Source organism: Rutilus rutilus (assembly GCF_951802725.1).
Source record: "Rutilus rutilus genome assembly, chromosome: 8".
NCBI classification, from domain to species: Eukaryota; Metazoa; Chordata; class Actinopteri; order Cypriniformes; family Leuciscidae; genus Rutilus; species Rutilus rutilus.
In genome coordinates this window covers 1,712,595-1,735,637 of record NC_140222.1, presented here as the reverse complement: position 1 = coordinate 1,735,637, position 23,043 = coordinate 1,712,595, and the positions used below count along the sequence as shown (strand labels likewise).

The following is a 23,043-nucleotide window of genomic DNA, read 5'->3' as shown; positions in this document are numbered from 1 at the left end:
ACAACAAGGGGGACTTTAAGCTTCATTTTGTGAGTGACAGGAGGATTTTCTGTCTGTCAGCGCCATCTAGTGTCAAGATGATGATGGTACAGTACAAGATACAGTAGATTAATGTAATAATCTATCAGCTAATATCAGGTAAACCAATTATAAAGCAAACTTTTCAAGCGTTTTATATCATTTGTAAGAGGTTTTGAATAAAAGCATCTGTTCAATGAATGCATGTACAGTCAAGTGTGGTATAAATACGTTTTTTTATGTTGTTTTTTTTTGTTCTGCTCACCTAGGCTGCATTTATTTGATCAGAAATGCCGTTAAAAAAAGAAAGAAATATTTTGACAATTAAAAATAACTGTTTTCTATTTTAATATATTTTAAAATGTAATTTATTCCTGTGATCAAAGCTGAATTTTCAGCATCATTACTCCAGTCTTCAGTGTCACATGATCCTTCAGAAATCACTCTAATATTATGATTTGATGATCGAGAAACATTTCACAATAAATGGTGCTCAAGAATCCTAATTATTCCAAACTTTTGACTGCAAATGTTATTAAAGTATCTTTCATGACTAGTTTTTTATCTTTGTTAATTCACCCAAAAAATGTAAGAAGTTAATCAAAAGGCATGTAACTTTTATTGTTTATATTTGTAAACTTTAAATGCATTTTTGGACATGAAGAGAAGATATCGATACTGAAGATATAAACACACACACGTCAAACGTCTGTCATTACAAAATAAAAGACGGTTAAATATCAATATAAAAATATTTAACGATGCACTGCATGCTGTAAAGTTATATATAAAAAGAAGTCTGGAAATATTTTCCAGGAAACTACCGTTAAATTGACATTTAATCAATCGTACCGACACCAGTAAAACATTCGCTCGTAAAGCTTATTAAGGCACGTGTCACGTGACCCTCCGCTCGTACCTTTGACAGTCAAATCTGATGCACATAAAAATACAGCAAAGCTTCAAACAAACAGCATCAATATCATACTAAAACTACTGCATCAATGGGGCTGCACCCATAATTTGTCATTATAATTCAAAATAAACTGCATGATAGAGTGATTTGTCTTCGCTGAGGGAGGGTATGTGTGTGACGTCACCGTGGGCTCAGCGACTACGGTTACGCGCACTGAGTGGCACATTATTTTAGCGTGAATGCCGCGAAAAACACACAAAACACATCTAAAACTGGCAAAGAGCTGTGAGATTGACTGTACAACTGGATTTGACAAGAAATCTGAGGTATATTTTTACATACCGCTTAAAGCTACAGAACAGAGAAGCAAATGGATCGCTGTAACTCATAGAAATTGGATCCAGGCAGAGAAAGGTGGGTTTACAGTTTTCATTTTGTGTCAATAATATGCTGCATTTAGGGGTAAAATCATACCCTATATAGTATATATTGTATCGACAACTCATCAATTAAATATTTACCATCGTATATGCCGCATAATTGGATGTTTTTAAATAAACACTGACAAAAAAACTACACAAGATTTAAGGCTGAACGATATGATGATATATATAACATTGATATAAGTGATCACCCGGATTTAGACCTATATTGTATTTATATAAAGTGTTCACAGGCAAATTTGCTTTATGTATTTCCTCGGCATCGAAATCAGGCTCATATAAACGTAAGGAAACACGATTCCTGCTGCATGTCAATATCCACGATCACTGGATCTTTGGTAAGTTGTAATGAACACTATATCGAGTCCAACCTTTAGTTTAAACTGATAATCGTTTGTTTTACTGGCATTTTCGCAGTTTTTCCTATTAAATCCAGTCACACAGCAGCTCCTCTGCCACTCAGTCCGGCTGAGGGAGTGTGTTCCCGCGGGAAAGTGACGTCAATGCATAATACCCTCTATATAAAGCTTTAAATACCCACCGCACTTAAGAGCTACAAATGAAGCGTTTATATATGTGGATTTTTGGTATTACATCTGCCAAAACTCACCCACAAAAAGTTCTGATGGCAGAAAAGCATAAATAAAAACGTGTAAATGAAGCAGTTGAAATATCCAGCATTGCAGAAGTGTGGAAGTGTGTTCTTTGGTATAGTGTTTTGGGTAGAAATGATAGTTTTGGTGGTTTATCCTCATCGTTTCCCGCTCTTCATGTAGGACGGGATGGCTCCTCTGGCCGTCAGACCCTCGAAGCGCTTGTAGGTGTAGTTGACGAAAACCCAGTCCTTGTTCTTGTAGTCCGACTCCGGGTGATGATGGTTGCTCGCCACCGCCGGACCTCGACACAGCAACAGAACACTTCAGCACTGACAAACTTCAGTACGATTATCATTTACAAGCTTACGAATAAATCAGTTCATTTGGATATATATAACGTTATTTATTCATATTATAAACTTGTTTTCATGACGAATGTGACTCAAGCTGTTTTATTGAAGTTTTTCCACGGTTGAAACCCTGATTGATGGTCAACATTCCTTCTGATGTTCATTCATGTTTATTTGCGATGGCAGCTTGTTTCCGCAACAGAATTAAAAAAATGCAATTCTGACTTTATAACATGCAATAATAATAAAGTCAGAATTGTGAGATATAAACATGCAATTCTGAGGAAAAAAGTCAGTCTTTTTTTTCTTAGAACTGGACTTTATAACTAGCAATTGCGACTTTATATCTCACAATAAAAAAAAAAATGATATAAAGTCAGAATTGCGAGTTATAAATGAGAACATTTGTATCTTACTTGGCGGCTGCAGGATGTCCGACTCCGGAAACTCGTCGAAGTTCGACGTGTCGTCGATGCTTTTGATCTCGATCGGGATCGCCGCAGGTCTCTCCCTGCGAACGAGTCGCGAAACCCTCGTTAGATCAAATCCTCACCGTTTATTTGTACAGCGCTTTTCACAATACACATCATTACAAAGCAGCTTTACAGAAAGTGCATGAGTCCACATTACAGTTTACAGTGATCTGTTATCAGAGGAAACTGTCGCAGTTAGCGAAAAATTTACTAATTTAAACAATGTAATTTAATGCAGAAACAATGAGCTCATTGAAGTAGCCTAATGAATACTTGTTAACAAATGATTATAGCATTGGTGCATGTTGATTCAGAGTGGTTAAAAACCGGTTACGAAGCCAGACCTGATGTGATCGTAGTCGACGCCCTCGAAGAAGCCGTTCCTCTTGATGTCGTCGACGCCGGCCGCGCCGATGCGGTGATCGGCCTCGCAGCAGAAGCGCAGGATCAGCTCTTTCGCTCGCTCTGAGATCGGCACCTCCGGGGGAAACACCAGCGTCTCCTTCCAGCTCATCACCTTCTTATACGTCTCCTGAGGAGTCTCTGAGCAGAACGGCGGGTAGCCTGCAACAACAGCCATTTTATATGTTTTACATTACATGGGTCATCGGATGCCCATTTTCCACAAGTTGGTATGATTCTTTAGGTTCTTCATGTAAAGTTTGTAACATACTTTGGTTAAAATTCCTCAATGGTTGTGTAAAACAACACCCTTTTTACCTCCTCAAAAACAGCTCTGTTCACAGCGACCCATTTCGGTGCATGTCTCTTTAAATGATAATAAGCAACTGCCTATTCAGTCACCCGTAGTGTTTCTGAAGAGCGTTTCTGAAGCCCAAAGTGGGCGGAGCCGGCCGTCGCCATCTTGGCAGCATCACTCCCGGAAAAACGAAAATGTGCGGCGAGGCACGAGGTGACGTGACACTAACAGACAGCAGACAAACGGCTAGTAGTGACATCAGCGGCAATCCACCTGTCACTCAAGTGGCCACGCCCTTAATTATGCAGAACTTTAAGGCTTAATATCATTTAAACGGATGAGTTGTGAAAAAAATCCAAAATTAGCTATATAGACCAAAACCACTTTCTGCCCCAGACTGTAAACGTGTTTCTGCTGTAAAGTTGGGTATATTAACATGCGGGTCTATGGGATTGACTCTCTTCTGCAGCCAGCCTCTAGTGGCCTGTGGATGAACTGCAGTTTAAGTCACTTCAGTGTTGGATTCAAGAGAGAGAGAGGGCTTGATCACGCTCTATAATGACACGGCCTCATTTGCATATCATTCGCTTCTTACCAATCAGCATCTCGTACATGATAACACCCAGGCTCCACCAATCGCAGAGCTTGTTGTATCCTGTCTGCATGAAGACCTCGGGAGCGATGTAGTCCGGCGTTCCCACGGTGGAGAAGGCCTGAAAGAGGAGGAGCAACATAACGCATCACTTCCTGTGTGTTGTGAACGAACTAACGAATCTGGCGTTATCACTGACCAGCTGCCTCCGGTTTCTCTTCCATGTCTCCGCCTTCCTCTTGGAGTTCATGTGCTGAAACGCTACGAGAAAAAACATGTGAATTATCAATATTTTGAACCTATATTATTCATAAGTTAAAGAGAATGGTGATGTCCACACCATTACAATGACGATAACTACAGAGGAACGATATCGTTGGAATCACTTTCAGAATGATTTTTTTCCAGCAGATGAACGATAAAAACATGGACAGCAAATCAGAATCCATCACAAGAGCTCGAGCATTTAAAGTGACGAACGACAAAACTGCAGCGCGTGCTTAGAAGAAACAGAAAACTATCGTCCGCTGTAATATAGTAAGCATTACAGTCATCGTTATAGTTATCGTCCGCTGGTGTGAACACTAATATAGTTATCGTTATAGTTATCGTCCGCTGGTGTGAACACTAATATAGTTATCGTTATAGTTATCGTCCGCTGGTGTGAATACTAATATAGTTATCGTTATAGTTATCGTCCGCTGGTGTGAACACTAATATAGTTATCGTTATAGTTATCGTCCGCTGATGTGAACACTAATATAGTTATCGTTATAGTTATCGTCCGCTGGTGTGGAGCTAATATAGTTATCGTTATAGTTATCGTCCACTGGTGTGAACGCTAATATAGTTATCGTTATAGTTATCGTCCGCTGGTGTGAACACTAATATAGTTATCGTTATAGTCATCGTCTGCTGGTGTGGACACTAATATAGTTATCGTTATAGTTATCGTCCGCTGGTGTGAACACTAATATAGTTATCGTTATAGTCATCGTCCGCTGGTGTGGACACTAATATAGTTATCGTTATAGTTATCGTCCGCTGGTGTGAATACTAATATAGTTATCGTTATAGTTATCGTCCGCTGGTGTGGAGCTAATATAGTTATCGTTATAGTTATCGTCCACTGGTATGAACGCTAATATAGTTATCGTTATAGTTATCGTCCGCTGGTGTGAACACTAATATAGTTATCGTTATAGTCATCGTCTGCTGGTGTGGACACTAATATAGTTATCGTTATAGTTATCGTCCGCTGGTGTGAACACTAACATAGTTATCGTTATAGTCATCGTCCGCTGGTGTGGACACTAATATAGTTATCGTTATAGTTATCGTCCGCTGATGTGGAGCTAATATAGTTATCGTTATAGTTATCGTCCGCTGGTGTGGAGCTAATATAGTTATCGTTATAGTTATCGTCCGCTGGTGTGGACACTAATATAGGTATCGTTATAGTTATCGTCCGCTGGTGTGAACACTAATATAGTTATCGTTATAGTCATCGTCTGCTGGTGTGGACACTAATATAGTTATCGTTATAGTTATCGTCCGCTGGTGTGAACACTAATATAGTTATCGTTATAGTTATCGTCTGCTGGTGTGGACACTAATATAGTTATCGTTATAGTTATCGTCCGCTGGTGTGAACACTAATATAGTTATCGTTATAGTTATCGTCCGCTGGTGTGAACGCTAATATAGTTATCGTTATAGTTATCGTCCGCTGGTGTGGACACTAATATAGGTATCGTTATAGTTATCGTCCGCTGGTGTGAACACTAATATAGTTATCGTTATAGTCATCGTCTGCTGGTGTGGACACTAATATAGTTATCGTTATAGTTATCGTCCGCTGGTGTGAACACTAATATAGTTATCGTTATAGTTATCGTCTGCTGGTGTGGACACTAATATAGTTATCGTTATAGTTATCGTCCGCTGGTGTGAACACTAATATAGTTATCGTTATAGTTATCGTCCGCTGGTGTGAACACTAATATAGTTATCGTTATAGTTATCGTCCGCTGGTGTGAACACTAATATAGTTATCGTTATAGTTATCGTCCGCTGGTGTGGACATTAATTATTCACAGAGTATATTCAAATATGAACATGAATATTAATTATGTTCGGCATATTTGTGATCGAATCGCTCATCACTCACTGAGGTCGTTAGATTTGCTGTGGTTCAGGTTGCGGTAAAACTCGGTCCGATGCGCTTTTTTGAGGCCCGTGCACAAGCCGAAATCAGACAGTTTGACGTGACCCTGAAACACACACACAAACACACACATCTGATGAAACAGCCAATCAAAGGCCTCGCTGACAGAGAAGTCCAGCAAAAGCAGAAGCCACACAGGAAGAGGTTTATTGAGTCACGTCCTGTTCCTAAGACCTTGGAGTCCAGTAACAGGTTGTCGGGTTTGATGTCTCGGTGTATGAAGCCCAGCTGATGGATGAAGTCGATGGCCAGAACCGTCTCGGCCACGTAGAACTGCGTCTCCTCCTCCGTCAGGGTGTCTTTCTTCATCAGCAGCGTCATCATGTCACCTGGAGGACCGAGAAGAGTTTGAGTCGCCTTTGGTATTCCACGTGGGTAAAGGAGTCGTTCACTTCAGAATTTGAATTTCCTGATAATTTACTCTCCTCCACGTCATCCAAGATGTTCATGTCTTTCTTTCTTCAGTCAAAAAGAAATGAAGGTTTTAGAGGAAAACATTCCAGGATTTTCCTCCATATAGTGTCTTCAATGGGGTCCAACGGGTCGAAGGTCCAGATGTGAGTTTCAGTGCAGCTTCAAAGTCTCGACACGATCGTGGCGCATCACAGCTAGTGCAAGACGAGCATTTGTGGTTAAAAGTATATAAATGTCTATTTTGTAATAAAATGTCGGCTGGTTTGTCTAGATAAGACTCTTATTCCTCGGCTGGATCGTGAAGAGACTTTGAAGCTGCACTGAAACTCACATCTGGACCTTCGACCCGTTGGACCCCATTGAAGTCTCTATATGGAGAAACATCCTGGAATGTGTTCCTCTAAAACCTTCATTTCTTTTCAACTGAAGACAGAAAGACATGGATATCTTGGATGACGTGCGGGAGAGTAAATTATCAGGAAATTCTAGTTCTGAAGTGAACGACTCCTTTAAGCATCAAAAGCACAATTTGACTGATGATTCTCACAAACGAATCTGTACTGATTCTCTGAAAAGAATCAACTCGAATAGTTCTTTTGAGTCAGTTCAATGAATCATTCAAAAGGTCCTGAAGAAAAGTCTAAAAACATAAAATTTCCAGTTGATTTTCAATATGAAGTGGAGTAAACATGAAGACACATGTGAAGTTCATCACACACACCTCCCGGCAGGAACTCCATCAGCAAGTAAAGATTCAGTTTATCCTGAAAACTGTAGAACATTTTCACCACCCACAGACTGTCTGCCTGAACCAAGATGTCCCGCTCCGCCCGGATATGACCCACCTGGGACAGGAAATAAAATAAAATTGAATGAAATTGAATAATTAAATTAATAATATATATATATATATATATATATATATATTTTTTTTATAATAACAAATGACAAAAAAAAAATCAAATAACCAAATAAAGTAATTAAAAAAGAAAAACAGACAAAATAAAATAAAATTCTATAATAAAACAACAAAAACTGTTTTTAATAAAATAATTAGGCGTCACCTGCTCTTTCTGCAGCATGTCGGCTTTGCGAAGGATCTTCATGGCGTAAACGTGACCTGTGTCTTTCTTCTGAACTAGACGCACCTGTGGACATCAGAAACACATTTGATTTGCGTATAACACACACACACACACACACACACACACACACACACACACACAGACATTCGTTAGTGTGTCGTTTGCGCTCATTATCATAATCACCTCTCCGAACGCTCCTCGTCCAATCACCTTCAGAGACTCGAAGTCGTCCAGACCCAGTCTGGTTCTCTTCAGACGGAGGAACTCGGTCTCTTTACGAGCGTGCTGGGAGCGCCGCACTCGCTTCTGGAACGCAACACAAGCATTTGCGAATATTTATATACTCGAGGCCCATTCACACCAAGAACGATAACTGTAACGATAACTATAAAGCTTTAATAATTGTTCGTTAAAGAGAATAGTGATGTCCACACCACAACAATAACGATAAATACACAGAGAAATGATATCGTTGGAATAGTTATCGTCCGCTGGTGTGGAGCTAATAGTTATCGTTATAGTTATCGTCCGCTGGTTGTGAACACTAATATAGTTATCGTTATAGTTATCGTCCGCTGGTGTGGAGCTAATAGTTATCGTTATAGTTATCGTCCGCTGGTGTGGAGCTAATAGTTATCGTTATAGTTATCGTCCGTTGGTTGTGAACACTAATATAGTTATCGTTATAGTTATCGTTCGCTGGTGTGAACACTAATATAGTTATCGTTATAGTTATCGTCCGCTGGTGTGGAGCTAATAGTTATCGTTATAATTATCGTCCGTTGGTTGTGAACACTAATATAGTTATCGTTATGGTTATCGTCCGCTGGTGTGAACACTAATATAGTTATCGTTATAGTTATCGTCCGCTGGTGTGGAGCTAATAGTTATCGTTATAGTTATCGTCCGCTGGTGTGGACACTAATATAGTTATCGTTATAGTTATCGTCCGCTGGTGTGGAGCTAATAGTTATCGTTATAGTTATCGTCCGTTGGTTGTGAACACTAATATAGTTATCGTTATAGTTATCGTTCGCTGGTGTGAACACTAATATAGTTATCGTTATAGTTATCGTCCACTGGTGTGGAGCCAATAGTTATCGTTATAGTTATCGTCCGTTGGTTGTGAACACTAATATAGTTATCGTTATGGTTATCGTCCGCTGGTGTGAACACTAATATAGTTATCGTTATATTTATCGTTAGTGTTCTTGGTGTGAACGGGCCGTTAGTGTGTGTGTTTGTTACCTCTTCATCAGGCAGTCCTTCCTCGTCCATCACTTTCTCCAGTTTTTGCTGCCTGTCAACAGAACGTTCTAGATTACGAGACGCAAGAACCACATCAGCACACTCCTCATAATCTTTCTGCAGTAATGCTGTACTTTAACTGTCAACATGTGTCGTGTACACCAGAGCACACTGTGTATTTTGGCTATATTTCAATTAACCAAAAATGATTTGAATGTTTTGATTAAGGATAATAACTCTGGCTCAGACATACATGTTGTGTCAACTTCAGCACAGAGCTCTTAATGTTATAAAACACTGTGTAAATAAGCAACACAGGAAGAGTGTTTCACCACAGAGGAATGATGTAGCGACACGCTCGACTGGCGGAGCAGAACACGACTTCACAAACGCTTCGGATGGTTAGCAGAGCGCTAATGAACAACAACGCAAACAGCCTCAAGAACCAACACTTCTCAGCCGCTGTACGTGCCAATGGAGACTCAACCTTTCTTCATTATACAGTCAAAACAAACATTATTCAGACACCAGAGATCATTGTTGATTTTTTTTCTCTAGTGTGATCAGGACACTATAGTTCATTTATGTGAGTGAGGAGAGCAAAATAAAGTAAACTGTGACATATTACACCCAAAAACTCTTCATCCAGTGACTACCAGTGACATATATACACATTTGGGAGCAGAAATGATTGGGACACTTTGAGCTGATCATGTTTTGCTGAAGTGTGTTTTCTTTAATTGCTAATGCTCTTTTTACACACAGACTGAACACAATGAAGCATTGCTTGGTGATTGGTTGAGCTAAACTGGTGTTATCTAATTGTGTAGTTAAATTTAACAGCTGACAGATATTCAACATAATTCATGTGTGAGACAGTCTAACAGAAGGATGGACTAAACCAGTCAAATATCAACTGAGTTCTGCTCATATTTTATTACCATTTTCTAAACTATAGCGAATAAACTGTGATAATGTGAGAAATGTTGAAGGTGTCTGAGTACATTCTTCAGATCAGAGTTTTGGAGTCTTGGCTCTATAATACCATCATTTTAAGTGTGATTTGATACGCCGTTGAGAATCAGAAGTTCTTTACTAAGTTCCTGTGTGTTTATACCTCATTTCGCGCTCCTCGTGTTGGGATATGAGGTTGCTGTAGAAGTTCTCCAGAGTGACCTTGGCCATGGTCACCCGCTCCTTCGTGTGGTTGCTCATTAACGAGCTGGAGGCGTGGCCTCGGGTCGCCATGGTTACCGGCTGCTGTTCTGGAACAGGTTGGGATGTAGATCTGCAGGTGTTTACAAACACAACATGAGCTGGAACAAACACAACAAACTCTAGCGCTGCAGTCACATTACACTGAGGATACCAAAACACAAGGTATTACCGTGGTACAACAACACTTCTAGGCCACTATTACAATATCAGCTTTTGCTCATGGTATAATTATAACTCGTACTGAAGTTCAGCCTGTCTGTGGCTCTGTGTCAGTGAGACAGACAGTGGAAAAGAACAAATGTGACCATAAAAACATTTGGCAGAAGTTGTTCAGACAGTCTGTGGTCTAAAGCGCAAACATAGAGACGTTTAAGAGAGGAAATTCAGACTCAGTTTCAGGAACAATAGTGCTATTATTATTTTTTTAACCAATTATTATTTAACCGACATGTTAACAATGAAGCAAAAAATATTAATAAAAAAATAATGTACTTTTACTTTGAGCTTAATAGCACTGTAAATGAAGTGCAATTACAAAATGTACTGATTTTTCATGAAAAATTTAAATATAAAAATATAAGAAAATAAATACAACAACATTTCAAACGTTTTAAAACAAAATGGCTGTGGACATACCAAACTGCTTCTACCACATAAGAAAGTGCGCATAGATAAAGTGAAACATGCATGTGTTTTATAATGCCATACTTGCAGAAGTTCAGAACATATAATTATGGCATAAGGGGGCGGGGCCAAACTCGTGACGTCAGCGGCGAGCGTTCCACCGAACACGTTAAACTTATCGTTCAAAACGAAATAAAAGTCTGAAAAGCTGCACCAACCTGATGTAAAGTTCCTCAGAGTTTTTCTATGGCTGTTGAAGGACGATATTTCCCTCGACACGTTGTCTCTTGGCAAACAGACATGAAGCGACTCCCCCCCCAAAAAAGAAAGAAACGGGGGAAAAAACGGGAGAAATGTACGAGTTTTATAGACACGCTGAACTAAAAGCGGAACGCAGAAACGCGTTTGTGTTTATCTGGACGGAACTTCATCCAGTGACAATAAACATGCAACTCTTCTGTGTTTGTCAGTCTGATGTGATGACGATTTCACCAGAAAGAGATGAGAAGAAATGAAATGACGCTCCACCCCTAAAGAAAGAGAGAGAGAGAGAGAGAGAGAGAGAGAGAGAGATACGCAGACACACACTCTCTCACACACACACACACACACACACACACACACACACACACACACACACACACACAGAGAGAGAATTCTAAACTGTTCTTAGAATGCTTTGGCAATACATTGTAACAGTTGTCATGTCAAAAAAGAACATTCTGAATTGAATTGAATTGAGAGAGAGAGAGAGAGAGAGAGAGAGATTTTCGCACTCTAAAAATACTTTAATACATTTAATCTAATTTTTAAAATATCTGATATGTATCTAAATGTAACTTTAAAAACGTAGTAAATATAAAGAATAATTATTACATTTATTTATTTATTTATGTATTTGTTTGTTTTTGTCATTAAAATGTAGTACGATAATCAAAAACTATAATTATATACTATAATATATTACAAATCAATACATTTTGAAACAAATCAAAACCATAAATAGAGATTCCAATGTGTAAGTTTCCGTGAAAAACTCAGCAATTGTTGTTTAAACATGTAATAATTGAAATGCAAAAACTGCGCTTAAATCTGGCAACTTCCGAAAGTAGTTTAATTATTATACTTGCCCGTTACTATATTGATAAAGTCAAATGGAAAGAAAAATTCCACATTTTGAACAATTTAAAATTGATGTTAAAATATATTTAGAAAAATAACCAACTTTTTTAAAACAACTGTTTAATAGGTACAAGTTTTTTTCTGTAAAATTCCCATATTTTTCTCTTTATTTCTTCGTTTTTCCCCCTTTTGTTTACCCCTGACATGTACAGTATGGTTATATGTCCTCCTGTTTGTAAATTATGTTTTGTTCTTATTAAAATGCAATAAAAAAATAAAATAATAATAATAAAACTTCCAAAGTAGTTTAATTTAATTAGGCGATTCTTCTTCAGTGCTCGTCCTGCGCGCTGGCTGCGCCTCTACGACTATCTAGAATCACCTCTGCGCCTGCGCAGTTCTTCGCATCTACGACACTCTTTGACGCATCTTGTGGACCTGCACCGGAAGTGACCGGTGTTGGACTAGCAGCAGTTCGCGCTAACCGGACCGGGACCGGCGGAACCGACACCAGACTCGAAACATCAGGATCCCACCGGGCCGAACGGATAGATCGTGCATTTCTCCGAATCTAGAGTTTATCTGAAGTTAGTGGGTGAGTTATGCGATCGGAAGATTAAAAGATCGAATAAACATCGAACTGGACCGGGACTCGAACCCTGAACCTTATTCACCGGACCCGAGACCCCCGGTGACACTGAGATATATCAGCGATTTGACCCGTTAATCCCGGAATCGCTGAAGCATGCAGACAGATTAAACATTCACTGTGCATAATAATGAGCTTAATTAACATACTAATATCCATCATTATTATTCCGGTTTCGGTAGCATGACAACTCTTTAAGAAGTACCATGGTATCAGAGCGTAATACCATATGCCAAGTTATTTACAAGACGCTTCAGAAGAATACCATGGTACTGCAGAATGACCATATTTGTGTACCATGGTATTTACGTGTTTATTGTAGTCAATTTTAATGAGTGAAATCTTAGTTCTTGTTATAGTGTGTATATGGGTTTGTCTGTAATTTTACTCCGATTTGTATTCATAGGTACCCTGGTAAACTCTTAAAATAGCTCATGTTTCTTAAGAGTTTTGCTGTCGTATTTTCCAAATAGTAAATGTCCTACTGTAAATCATTGCGTAAGTATGGAAGCTTATTTCCGCCATAGAATAAAAAAAAAAAAAAAAAAAAAATTCCCCTCAGAATTGCGAGTTTATATCTCAGACTTTATAAATCGCAATATCAAGTTTGTATCTTACAATTCTGAGGAAAAATCTCGCGTTATTACATCTCGCAATTCTGACCTTTTTTCCCGTCAGAATTGTTACTTGTATGGAAGCTTGTTTCCGCCACTGAATAATAAATAAATAATAATAATTGCGACTTTTTTTCTCACAATTGCGATATATGAAGTCAGAATTGTGACTTTTTTTCTCAGAATTGTGAGATATGAAGTCAGAATTGTGACTTTTTTTCTCAAGAAAAAGAAGTCACAGAAATAAAAGTCACAAGTGAGAAATAAAGTCACAATTCTGAGAAATAAAGTCACAATTGCGAGATATAAAGTCGCAATTCTGAGAAATAAAGTCAGAATTGCGTGTTTATAAAGTCAGAATTGTGAGATAAAAACAAAACGTTTTGATATAAACTCGCAATTATGTGTTATAAAGTCAGAATTGCGTGAAAAAAAGTCAGACGGAAGACTTTATTTCTCAGAATTCTGCCTTTATATCTCGCAATTCTGACTTTATAACACGCAATTGCGACTTTATTTTTAAACAATTCTGACTTAATATCTCGCAATTCTGACTTTAGAACATGCAATTGCGACTTTATTTCACGCAATTCTGACTTTATATCTGTGAACTCGCAATTGTGAGATAAAAAGTCGCAATTATCTTTTAAAATGTTTTATTTTGTGGCGGAAACAAGCTTCCATAACTTTTTTATTTTTTTTATAAAAAAAAAAAAGTTTTTTAAAGTTTCCATAAGCCAGTGTTTAAAATACTATCCTGAACATTTGACAAGTGTTTTTGTTCTGTTTCGTAGCGGCAGTGAGGATCAGGAAGTGCACCGCTGTTGGCTGGCGTGACGCGCGCTCGAGAGGCTTTTGTTTGGGGGCGTGGCCTGTTGGCGTCTACCAACTCACGATTGGTGAACAGGTGAAATTATTTGCATTTCTTTATAAAATTCTGTGGTGGTGTTTTCAGTAGGGCTGCACGAATAATCGCAATGAAACCGCATGCGATCTGGCAAAGACTGCGATTATTTTATGCGCAGCTTTTCAATGCAGCGGCTGATCGGTAGTAAATGCTGCTCCATCTGAACACCAGAGGGCGTCTCACACACACTCACACACACACACACAAACACACACGCTGGAGTACAATAACACATCATTCCAGGAAATCGCTGTATCTGAATAAACAGAAGATTGAAACGCCTTGATTAAACATGACTAATAAATACATAACTGCCTTATTCTGTGTCAGAAGCTCATCATCTCACAGAAGGAGGAGCTCAGCTGTCCTTATGAAGTGAGTTTGGAGTAAAGGCATGTTATTAAATGTTGTCTTTTGTTGGACAAGAGGTTCATAAATACGTCTCATGTTTGGAAAGATGTTTGACGCGTGTTGCTTTTTCAAATGCACGTTATAAGTGACTCAAACTCGCAGTGCTTTCAGAGTGAGCAGCGTTTACTGAGCCGTACGTCACTGACAAGCTGCACACAAAAAATTGTCGCAGCCTTTGCGATTTCATTTAAACTGCTAGCAGCCATAGTTATCATTATTAAATTAACTTATCTGTTTGAAGGTGCCTATCCATCCTGCTGTGGCTCTGCGGGCGCGCAGTGGGCGGAGTCAGGCTCAGACTCGGGCTGTGATTGGCTGAGAGCGATGAGTGGGCGGGGCGGGGCCAGTAGCCGCGAGCGGGGACGTGGCGTGGATTCGTCGTGCTGGTTCGCTCCTAGCGCCCTGCGGCGACTGGTCGAGCTGCCGGCGCCGGTTCTGTCACGCCACCAGCTGAAGCGTTTAGAGGAGCATCGCTACAGCAGTTCGGGACGCTCGCTACTCGAACCCATAATGCAACGCTACTGGGAGTGGCTTGTCGGCAGAATGCCACCCTGGATTGCGCCCAACCTCATCACCATCGTCGGCCTGGCGACCAACATCTTCACAACACTGGTGCTGGTGTATTACTGCCCAACTGCAACCGAACAGGTACCGACGCAATCGCACTTGCGTAAAAACTGTAAATTCGGACGATAAATACATTTTTAAAGGGGGAGAGTAAATTATTGGCAAATTTTCATTTTTGGGTGAACTGTCCCTTTAATGGCACGCGTTCAGGCTCCTCTCTGGACGTACCTCCTGTGTGCCGTGGGCCTGTTCGTGTATCAGTCGTTGGACGCCATCGATGGGAAACAGGCCAGACGCACTAACAGCAGTTCACCACTGGGGGAGCTGTTCGACCACGGCTGCGATTCGCTCTCCACAGGTGACCAGTGCACACTTTTACTTCACTGTTCTTTCTTATAAATATAGGATTTGAGATTTATATATATATAAAATTGAATTGGGAATCGAAATCGAATCGAATTGGAACATCTGAATCGATACCCAGCCCTAGTAACGTGTCCTGTGTGAATAATTCCCTTGACTTCTGCAGTGTAGTGTGTATTAACGCTGTGTTTCTCCCAGTGTTTGTGGTGTTGGGAACCAGTATAGCGGTTCAACTGGGCTCTCACCCAGACTGGATGTTCTTCTGCTGTTTCGCTGGCATGTTCATGTTTTATTGCGCCCACTGGCAGACCTACGTCTCCGGCACACTGCGCTTCGGCATGTGAGTAGAACATCCATCCATGCAAATCCACAGATGCAAAATTAAATTTTATGCAGGGCTGCACAATATATCCAAATATTGCAGATGTATATATCGCGATATGCATATCTCAATGGCTTGCAATAACTGGGGAACAAAAGACAAAGAGAAAATCACTCGCTGCTCTCGGCTGAATAACTTTTGTAGCTTTAATAAGAATCAGTATATGTGTAATTCATAAGTGAAAACAAAGCAGTGTTTATTTTTACATTTGATTATTCAGTTTCTGTTGTTGAATAACTCTAATGTAGGATAACCTGAACCCCTGAACCCACTGATGTTACAATAACTCTTCTTATATACAGTAAAACACTGATGTTCACTGTCAGAAGTTTAGGGATGTTTTACTGTCACAAAAAGAATGTGAAACATATTTTAAAGATAATTTAAGTTTATTTTACACACTTTAAGCATTATCATATCGAATATCGCTTTATTTAATGAGTTTTCGCATTTTTCTTCAATATCGTGCAGCGCTAATATTATGGTTTATTTTGGTGTTAAGAAGCGGCAAATTTCAAATTTGGAGAATTTTCGCAGGAGAAATACAGTCATTTTAATAGGAATAAATGCTATTGATATTTTTGCATGAAAGTGAAAGATTTCCCTGCACAGATTTTGCAATGGTTTCATAAAAGACAGTTAATCTTTTTTTGCACATGAAATTCTGCTAATGTGGACGCACCTTTCGTTGAGGCAGTGGTTCTCAATTCCAGTCCTCAGGACCCGCTGCTCTGCACATTTTGTATGTCTCCCTTATGTAACACACCTGAACCAGATCATCAGCTCATTAGGAGAGACTCCATGAACTGAACTGAGTGTGTCAGATAAGAGAGACATACAAAATGTGCAGAGCAGTGGGTCACGAGGACTGGAATTGAGAACCACTGCGTTAAGGCAAGACTACAGGCAAACATAAATATATACACACACACACACACACACACACACACACACACATATATATATATATATATATATATATATTCTTTTTCCAGACTAGTGATATGAAAATATGCAAAACACACTTTAAAGTGTTTATTTTATTGGACTTTATCTATTTGCATCTTTATCTTTAACGCCCGTTTTCTCTAAATGAGTTTTGTTCTGCACTTCAGAAGCACTTACACACACCAAAACTTACAGTTTTATTCCTGTCTATATCCTGATGAATTTTACTGAGGGGTTTGTTCATATATATTTGGCTTGAAATTGTACAACATTTTTAATAACTCTTGTGAAAATGGTGAAAAATGATGAAAAGAGAAACTCAAAATCCCCTCTGTAAAAACCTTTAACTCTAATAAGTCCACAAAATCAGACAAGAATTATGAGCCTGGCTTTATCCAATGTTCATATTTATGTTCTGCAAATGTATGCATAGTTAATTAGATAAATTCTACATTTTGCATCTCATTATACTTTTAAAAACCTGGGTTGCTGCTAATTCTTGTATATAGAAATATTTTACTATTTTCTAGAATACAGGAAGTTTTCTCTCTGCTGTAGTGGTTTTTAAGTATTTTGTTTTTCTTAAAAAATTGTGTGTATTTTATTTATTTCTATCTATATTTTACCGTGGGTTGATTAGTGAGAAATGCAATTTCGATTTCTTTGTAAGTCTGGTATATGTGAAGAAATTGACAAATAAAGTGACCTTGACCTTGACCTAATGCCTTATTTGCATATTTAAACAGAACATTTCAGAAAACTTGTAATACAAAAAAACGTCTGTGATTCTTAATGTAATCAATCATCTGGGAAGTATAAATTATTAATGTTTTTCTCCTATAGACTGGGGTTTGTTCATATATATTTGGCTTGAAAATGAATTTTTTTTAATAACTCTTCTCTTTTGATCACTCAGAAAATACAGGAAAAAAACATTTTTCACCATTTTCACAAGAGTTATTAAAAATGTTGTAAAATTTCAAGCCAAATATATATGAACAAACCCCTCAGTAAAATTCATCAGGATATAGACAGGAATAAAACTGTAAGTTTTGGTGTGTGTAAGTGCTTCTGAAGTGGGTCTTGGAAGTGATTTTGCATGTTTAATGTCAGTAATAGACGATGTCTGAAGCCTGTTTTGTCACTGTCCCATGGGCAGATTTGATGTTACAGAACTGCAGATCTGTCTAGTGTTGTTGCAGATGTTTACGGCTACGGTCGGGCCCACGTTTTGGAACGAAACGGTAAAATCCAGCGCCGAACGGCCAATCAAACGCGAGCCAATCAGCTTCCTGAAACACTAATGAACCTCACCATTGATTCCAGTTCAGATCCAATCACTTCAGATCATATATCTGTGATAACAGAAGCCAATCCTGCTGTGATCAGCGCGTGTGTGTGTGTGTGTGTGTGTGTGTGTGTGTGTGTGTTTGCTCTAACATGGCTCTCTCCTCCGCTCAGCATTGATGTTACAGAAGTGCAGATCTTCATAATTCTCATGTATTTACTGGCTGCTGTTGGCGGATCGGCTTTCTGGCAGTCTCGGGTAATTCACTCACGCGCTGAATCTGTTTATGATTATAACATAATAACATAATATAACATAATAACTTGAGCTGTGTGTGCTAACCAGAAATAACAACAATTTGATCAGTCTCGTATAACAGTTAGCTTGCACATTATTGTCATATCTTTGTCTTTTAAATAATGTGGTATATTCATAATAATAATAATAATGATAATAATATATTTGCATTATACTGTATAATGTATTTAAATAGTAAATACATATAGTTGCATTTATTTAATATACTTTGTGTATTACAGTGTGTATTACAGAATACAGTGTGTAATTTAAATAGTTAATAATAAATTATGATGTAAATTATAATGAATGTACAAATTCTATATTATAAAATAATAAATTACATAATGCGAATGTATTATGATTTAAGTACAAAAGATATACATTTATTATAAATTAATATTAATTATATAATGTGTGTATAAACTATATATTTAATATTATAATTTAGTATACTAATAAATTACAATATTTAAATTATAATGTGCATACATAAATTCTATATATTTAATATTATAAAATAATAAATTACATAATGCATATTTATTATTTAAGTACATAAACTATATTTAATATTTTTTATGAATATATTAATGATACATTATATAATGTAAATTATAATGTATGTGCATGAACTATGTATTTAATATTTTAAAAAATTATATTAATAAATAACAATGTAAATTAAAATATATGTACATAAATTCTATACTTAATATTATAATATAAAAGAATATATTAATAATAAATAACAATGTAAAGTATAATGTCTATATAAACTGTAAATTCTATATATATTATAAAAGAATATATTAATAATTACATAATGTAAATTATAGATTAAAAACGATATAAATAATTCTTTAAAATAAGGTATTATATAATAATAATGTATATTATTATATGATATATTTAAGCTTTTTGAACTGAACTGTTTCTCATTCTCTTGCATTCAACAGATTCCCGTCATAAACATCCAAATGAAAATAATTCCAGCACTTTGCACGTTTATCGGGGCGGTTTTCACCTGTACCAATTACTTCCGAGTCATATTTACAGGCGGCGTGGGCAAGAACGGCTCCACGATAGCGGTACGTACCTGAGCTATACACTGTATTTCTGACCTGCATTATTATATGACATGTCTTGTCACTTCATCGGTGTGTGTGTGTGTTTCAGGGTACGAGTGTTCTGTCTCCCGTCCTGCACATCGGCTCTGTTATCATCCTCGCTATGATGATTTATAAAAAATCATCCGTCCTGCTCTTCGAGAAACATCCGTGTCTGTATATTCTGGCCTTCGGCTTCGTATCGGCCAAAATCACCAATAAATTAGTGGTGAGTGAAAGACCTCCACTCAGTGTTATTGTAGAATTCATATATATATAAAAGAATAAATCATACAAATAATGAAAATATTTAAAATAATGCACATTAATTTGATAATAATATATAGTATTAATACATTATTTTTAATAAATATTAATATAATTTATTTAATAAATACTTTGAAATGTAATGTTATATTTGCATTGCAATTAGTAATTTTTTATGTAATTCATATATTAATACAAATTCATAATGTAAATGATATATAATGTATGTACATCGTAAATGTATATTTGTATTTATAATCAATTATTCAAAAAACTTTAATATTTAAAAGAATTTATATTAATTTGATAACAATATTATATACACTGAATGCAAGACATTACAGGCTAATATATTTGTGTGTATATTTTATTTCATGCACTGGTAAATTTTGAGATTTTGGGCTATTTGGCTTTTCATAAAGTGTTTTCTTTTTCCAGACTAGTGGAATGAAAACATGCAAAATACACTTTTAAGTGTTTATTTTATTGGACTTTATCTATTTGCATCTGTATCTTTAACGGCCGTTTTCTCAAAATGAGTTTTGTTCTGCACTTCAGAAGCACTTACACACACCAAAACTTACAGTTTTATTCCTATCTATATCCTGATGAATTTTACTGAGGGGTTTGTTCATATATATTTGGTTTGAAATTTTACAACATTTTTAATAACTCTTGTGAAAATGGTGAAAATGTATTTTTTTCTGGCTTTTGACAGTTTTTTTTTCTGCTTTATGGAGTGATGAAAAGAGAAATTCAGTAAAAACCTTTAACTCTATTATGTCAACAAAATCAAACAATAATTTTGGCTTTGGCTTTATCCAATGCTCATATTTATGTATTTAACAAGTATTAAAAGTTTATAAATCAATTTAGAAAAAAAAATTAAGGCCTTTAAAAAGTATTAAATGCCATTTTCCAAGGTATTACATTTTGTATCATCTTTTCATTATGTATATTTGTCCAAAGAATTGTATTAATTTGTCCCTTCTGAATTATGTTGCATTGATAAGGAGTTATCACCAACTAAGACTGTTTAGTTGTGTTAACTTACAATCAATATATAGTAAATGTTAGTTAAAGTGTCGCCGATGTAACGGTTAAAACTTGAAGTGGCGATGAGGTCTTAAAATGTACGGAAAGAGTCTTAAAGGTATTAAATTGAACTCCATGATTCCTCTATATACCCTGGTTCTGCAAATGTATGCAAACCAATACGCTAGTGGCGAGTGACAACTCAGTGTTGTTGTAGTAGATTCTATAATAGCTTTTGAGTGTTATTTCAGTGTTTTCTGTTGTACTTCACTTGAACTGCAGGTGGCTCACATGACCAAGAGTGAGATGCATCTTCACGACGTGGCGTTTCTGGGCCCTGGCCTGTTGTTTCTCGATCAGTACTTCAACAGCTTCATCGACGAATATCTGGTGTTGTGGATTTCTCTGGTAAGATCACATGGTCTCGAACGTGGACTGAAGTCACTCGTCACAAACAGTGTTGGGGAAACGTACTCTTAGAAGTAATGCATTCAAATATTGCGTTACTCCCCAAAAAAGTAACTAATTGCGTTACTTTTCCCTCACCTGGGCTGGGCTTGCTTGTTTTTTAATAGCAACAAAGAAGTTCTGTTTTTGGCAAATGTTAAGGCCCTTTCACACCAAAAGTGAAATGCATGAAAAAGGAAATGCATATTTACTCCTGTACAGTAGAGGGCGCTGTTCAAACAAACCTTTCAGCTGCTGCTGTTCTGGATTAAAAAACAATAGGAGACAGGAGAAGGAAGTTCAACACTCTTATTTATTCTCTTATAAGTAATTTTTGCTTATTAGTATGTTTGAATTAGATATACATTATATATTAGAAATACTGAATGTTTTCGTGCAAGTGAGACGAGTAAATGCATGTTCACATTTAGTCTAGAACTAAAATAACCATCATGTTTACACACACACACAACACCTCTTCACTTTATTTCTCTCAACATGAGAGCTGTTAATCAATAAATGTGAAAAAGTAACTAGCGTTACTTATTTGAAAAAGTAACTTAGATATTTTGATGTAAATTGAAAAAGTAATGCGTTACTTTACTAGTTACTTGAAAAAGTAATCTGATTACGTATGAGTTACTGGTTACTTTATTTGAAAAAGTAACTTAGATATTTTGATGTAAATTGAAAAAGGAATGTTACATTACTAGTTACTTGAAAAAGTCATCTGATTACGTAACTCAAGTTACTTGTATTGAGTTACTGGTTACTTATTTGAAAAAGTAACTTAGATATTTTGATGTAAATTGAAAAAGTAATGTTACATTACTAGTTACTTGAAAAAGTCATCTGATTACGTAACTAAAGTTACTTGTATTGAGTTACTGGTTACTTATTTGAAAAAGTAACTTCGATATTTTGATGTAAATTGAAAAAGTAATGCGTTACTTTACTAGTTACTTGAAAAAGTAATCTGATTACAACTCAAGTTACTTGTATTGAGTTACACCCAACACTGCTCGTCACGTCTGCTAATCGCTCTTTACTGTGTGTGTCCATCAGATTCTCTCTCTCTTCGATCTGGTGCGCTACTGCGTGAGCGTCTGCAACGAGATTGCGTCTCACCTGCGCATCTGCGTCTTCAAAATCAAGCCGAGTGACCTCTGACCTTCCTCATGCACTTTCATCCTGCTACTGTTTCTCGTCTGAGACTTATTTAAACCATTCTGCACTTAGAATAATGCAGTTCTTCATCGCCAGTGAATGAACGAACAAATAAATGAATGAACGAACTTCACCAAGTCACTTTTCTTTAGATGATTATTTTAAGAAGATGTTGAAACGTTCGGATTACCCATGATGCATCGGTGCCGTCTGGGTCCGTATTATCGTTTTAACGCTGCGCTTAAATTGGATTAGATCAATAATGATTTCATCGCTGCTAATAATAATAATAATAATAATAATAATGATGATGATTCGCCCTCGTTGTTTATGTACGACTGTATTTTGTGTTATTGCACCCCTACGCTCCAATAAACGCTGACCGTTGATCGTTGCAGGAAGACGTCGCTCCGTTCAGGTGTTTCTCTGAAAGATGTTTTGTTCAGATTTAGATTTTTAGATTCGGCCCCGAATGAGAGATTTCACAAAAATCGTGTGTCACGCTGTGCCTGCTGGGTGAATCGCACAAACACAGTTTCCTTCTCAGTGTTTCACAATAAAATTAA

At 37.1% G+C, this 23,043-nt stretch overlaps 3 protein-coding genes across 5 annotated transcripts in view; 2 read left to right on the top strand and 1 right to left on the bottom strand.

Moving 5' to 3' along the window:
• Positions 1–316, top strand: part of kctd20 (potassium channel tetramerization domain containing 20) — a 6,606-nt gene extending 6,290 nt beyond the window's left edge. For both annotated transcript variants that reach the window (XR_014628264.1, XM_084416587.1), the window contains one exon: positions 1–316. This exon is cut by the window's left edge. The gene's annotated coding sequence lies outside the window, so the exon portion shown is untranslated.
• A 298-nt stretch (positions 317–614) lies between these two features.
• stk38b (serine/threonine kinase 38b) lies at positions 615–11,436 on the bottom strand. Its single transcript, XM_084416586.1, has 13 exons — positions 11,123–11,436; positions 10,180–10,350; positions 9,063–9,114; positions 7,998–8,120; positions 7,794–7,877; positions 7,451–7,574; positions 6,490–6,644; positions 6,259–6,361; positions 4,288–4,349; positions 4,092–4,209; positions 3,141–3,360; positions 2,740–2,834; positions 615–2,274 (listed from the first exon to the last, which is right to left on the bottom strand). Exons 2-13 carry the CDS (start codon positions 10,308–10,310, stop codon positions 2,129–2,131), a joined length of 1,413 nt encoding a protein of 470 aa, XP_084272712.1. The 5' UTR covers positions 10,311–10,350; positions 11,123–11,436; the 3' UTR covers positions 615–2,128.
• A 1,012-nt stretch (positions 11,437–12,448) lies between these two features.
• cept1b (choline/ethanolamine phosphotransferase 1b) lies at positions 12,449–22,756 on the top strand. Of its 2 annotated transcripts, none has more exons than XM_084417198.1 (10): positions 12,449–12,621; positions 14,084–14,196; positions 14,849–15,255; positions 15,385–15,532; positions 15,736–15,877; positions 18,329–18,413; positions 19,412–19,543; positions 19,632–19,790; positions 21,146–21,271; positions 22,376–22,756. In XM_084417198.1, the coding sequence occupies exons 3-10, from the start codon at positions 14,932–14,934 to the stop codon at positions 22,478–22,480; spliced, it is 1,221 nt and encodes a 406-aa protein (XP_084273324.1). In that variant the 5' UTR covers positions 12,449–12,621; positions 14,084–14,196; positions 14,849–14,931; the 3' UTR covers positions 22,481–22,756. The 2 variants fall into 2 exon arrangements, with proteins under 2 accessions (XP_084273324.1, XP_084273325.1); XM_084417199.1 differs by lacking the exon at positions 18,329–18,413 and adding an exon at positions 18,027–18,111 and having other exon boundaries at positions 22,376–22,628.
• The last annotated feature ends 287 nt before the right edge of the window (positions 22,757–23,043 follow it).

Excerpts from the sequence above, each read along its gene's own strand:
- stk38b (XM_084416586.1), bottom strand. The coding sequence starts at position 10,310 with ATGGCGACCCGAGGCCACGCCTCCAGCTCGTTAATGAGCAACCACACG. Across the intron at positions 9,115-10,179 it reads CACGAGGAGCGCGAAATGAG|GCAGCAAAAACTGGAGAAAG; the intron begins GTATAAACACAC and ends TTCTGTTGACAG. Across the intron at positions 6,645-7,450 it reads GATGGAGTTCCTGCCGGGAG|GTGACATGATGACGCTGCTG; the intron begins GTGTGTGTGATG and ends TCGGTCCTCCAG.
- cept1b (XM_084417198.1), top strand. The coding sequence starts at position 14,932 with ATGAGTGGGCGGGGCGGGGCCAGTAGCCGCGAGCGGGGACGTGGCGTG. Across the intron at positions 15,878-18,328 it reads GGCACACTGCGCTTCGGCAT|CATTGATGTTACAGAAGTGC; the intron begins GTGAGTAGAACA and ends TCCTCCGCTCAG. Across the intron at positions 19,791-21,145 it reads AAATCACCAATAAATTAGTG|GTGGCTCACATGACCAAGAG; the intron begins GTGAGTGAAAGA and ends CTTGAACTGCAG.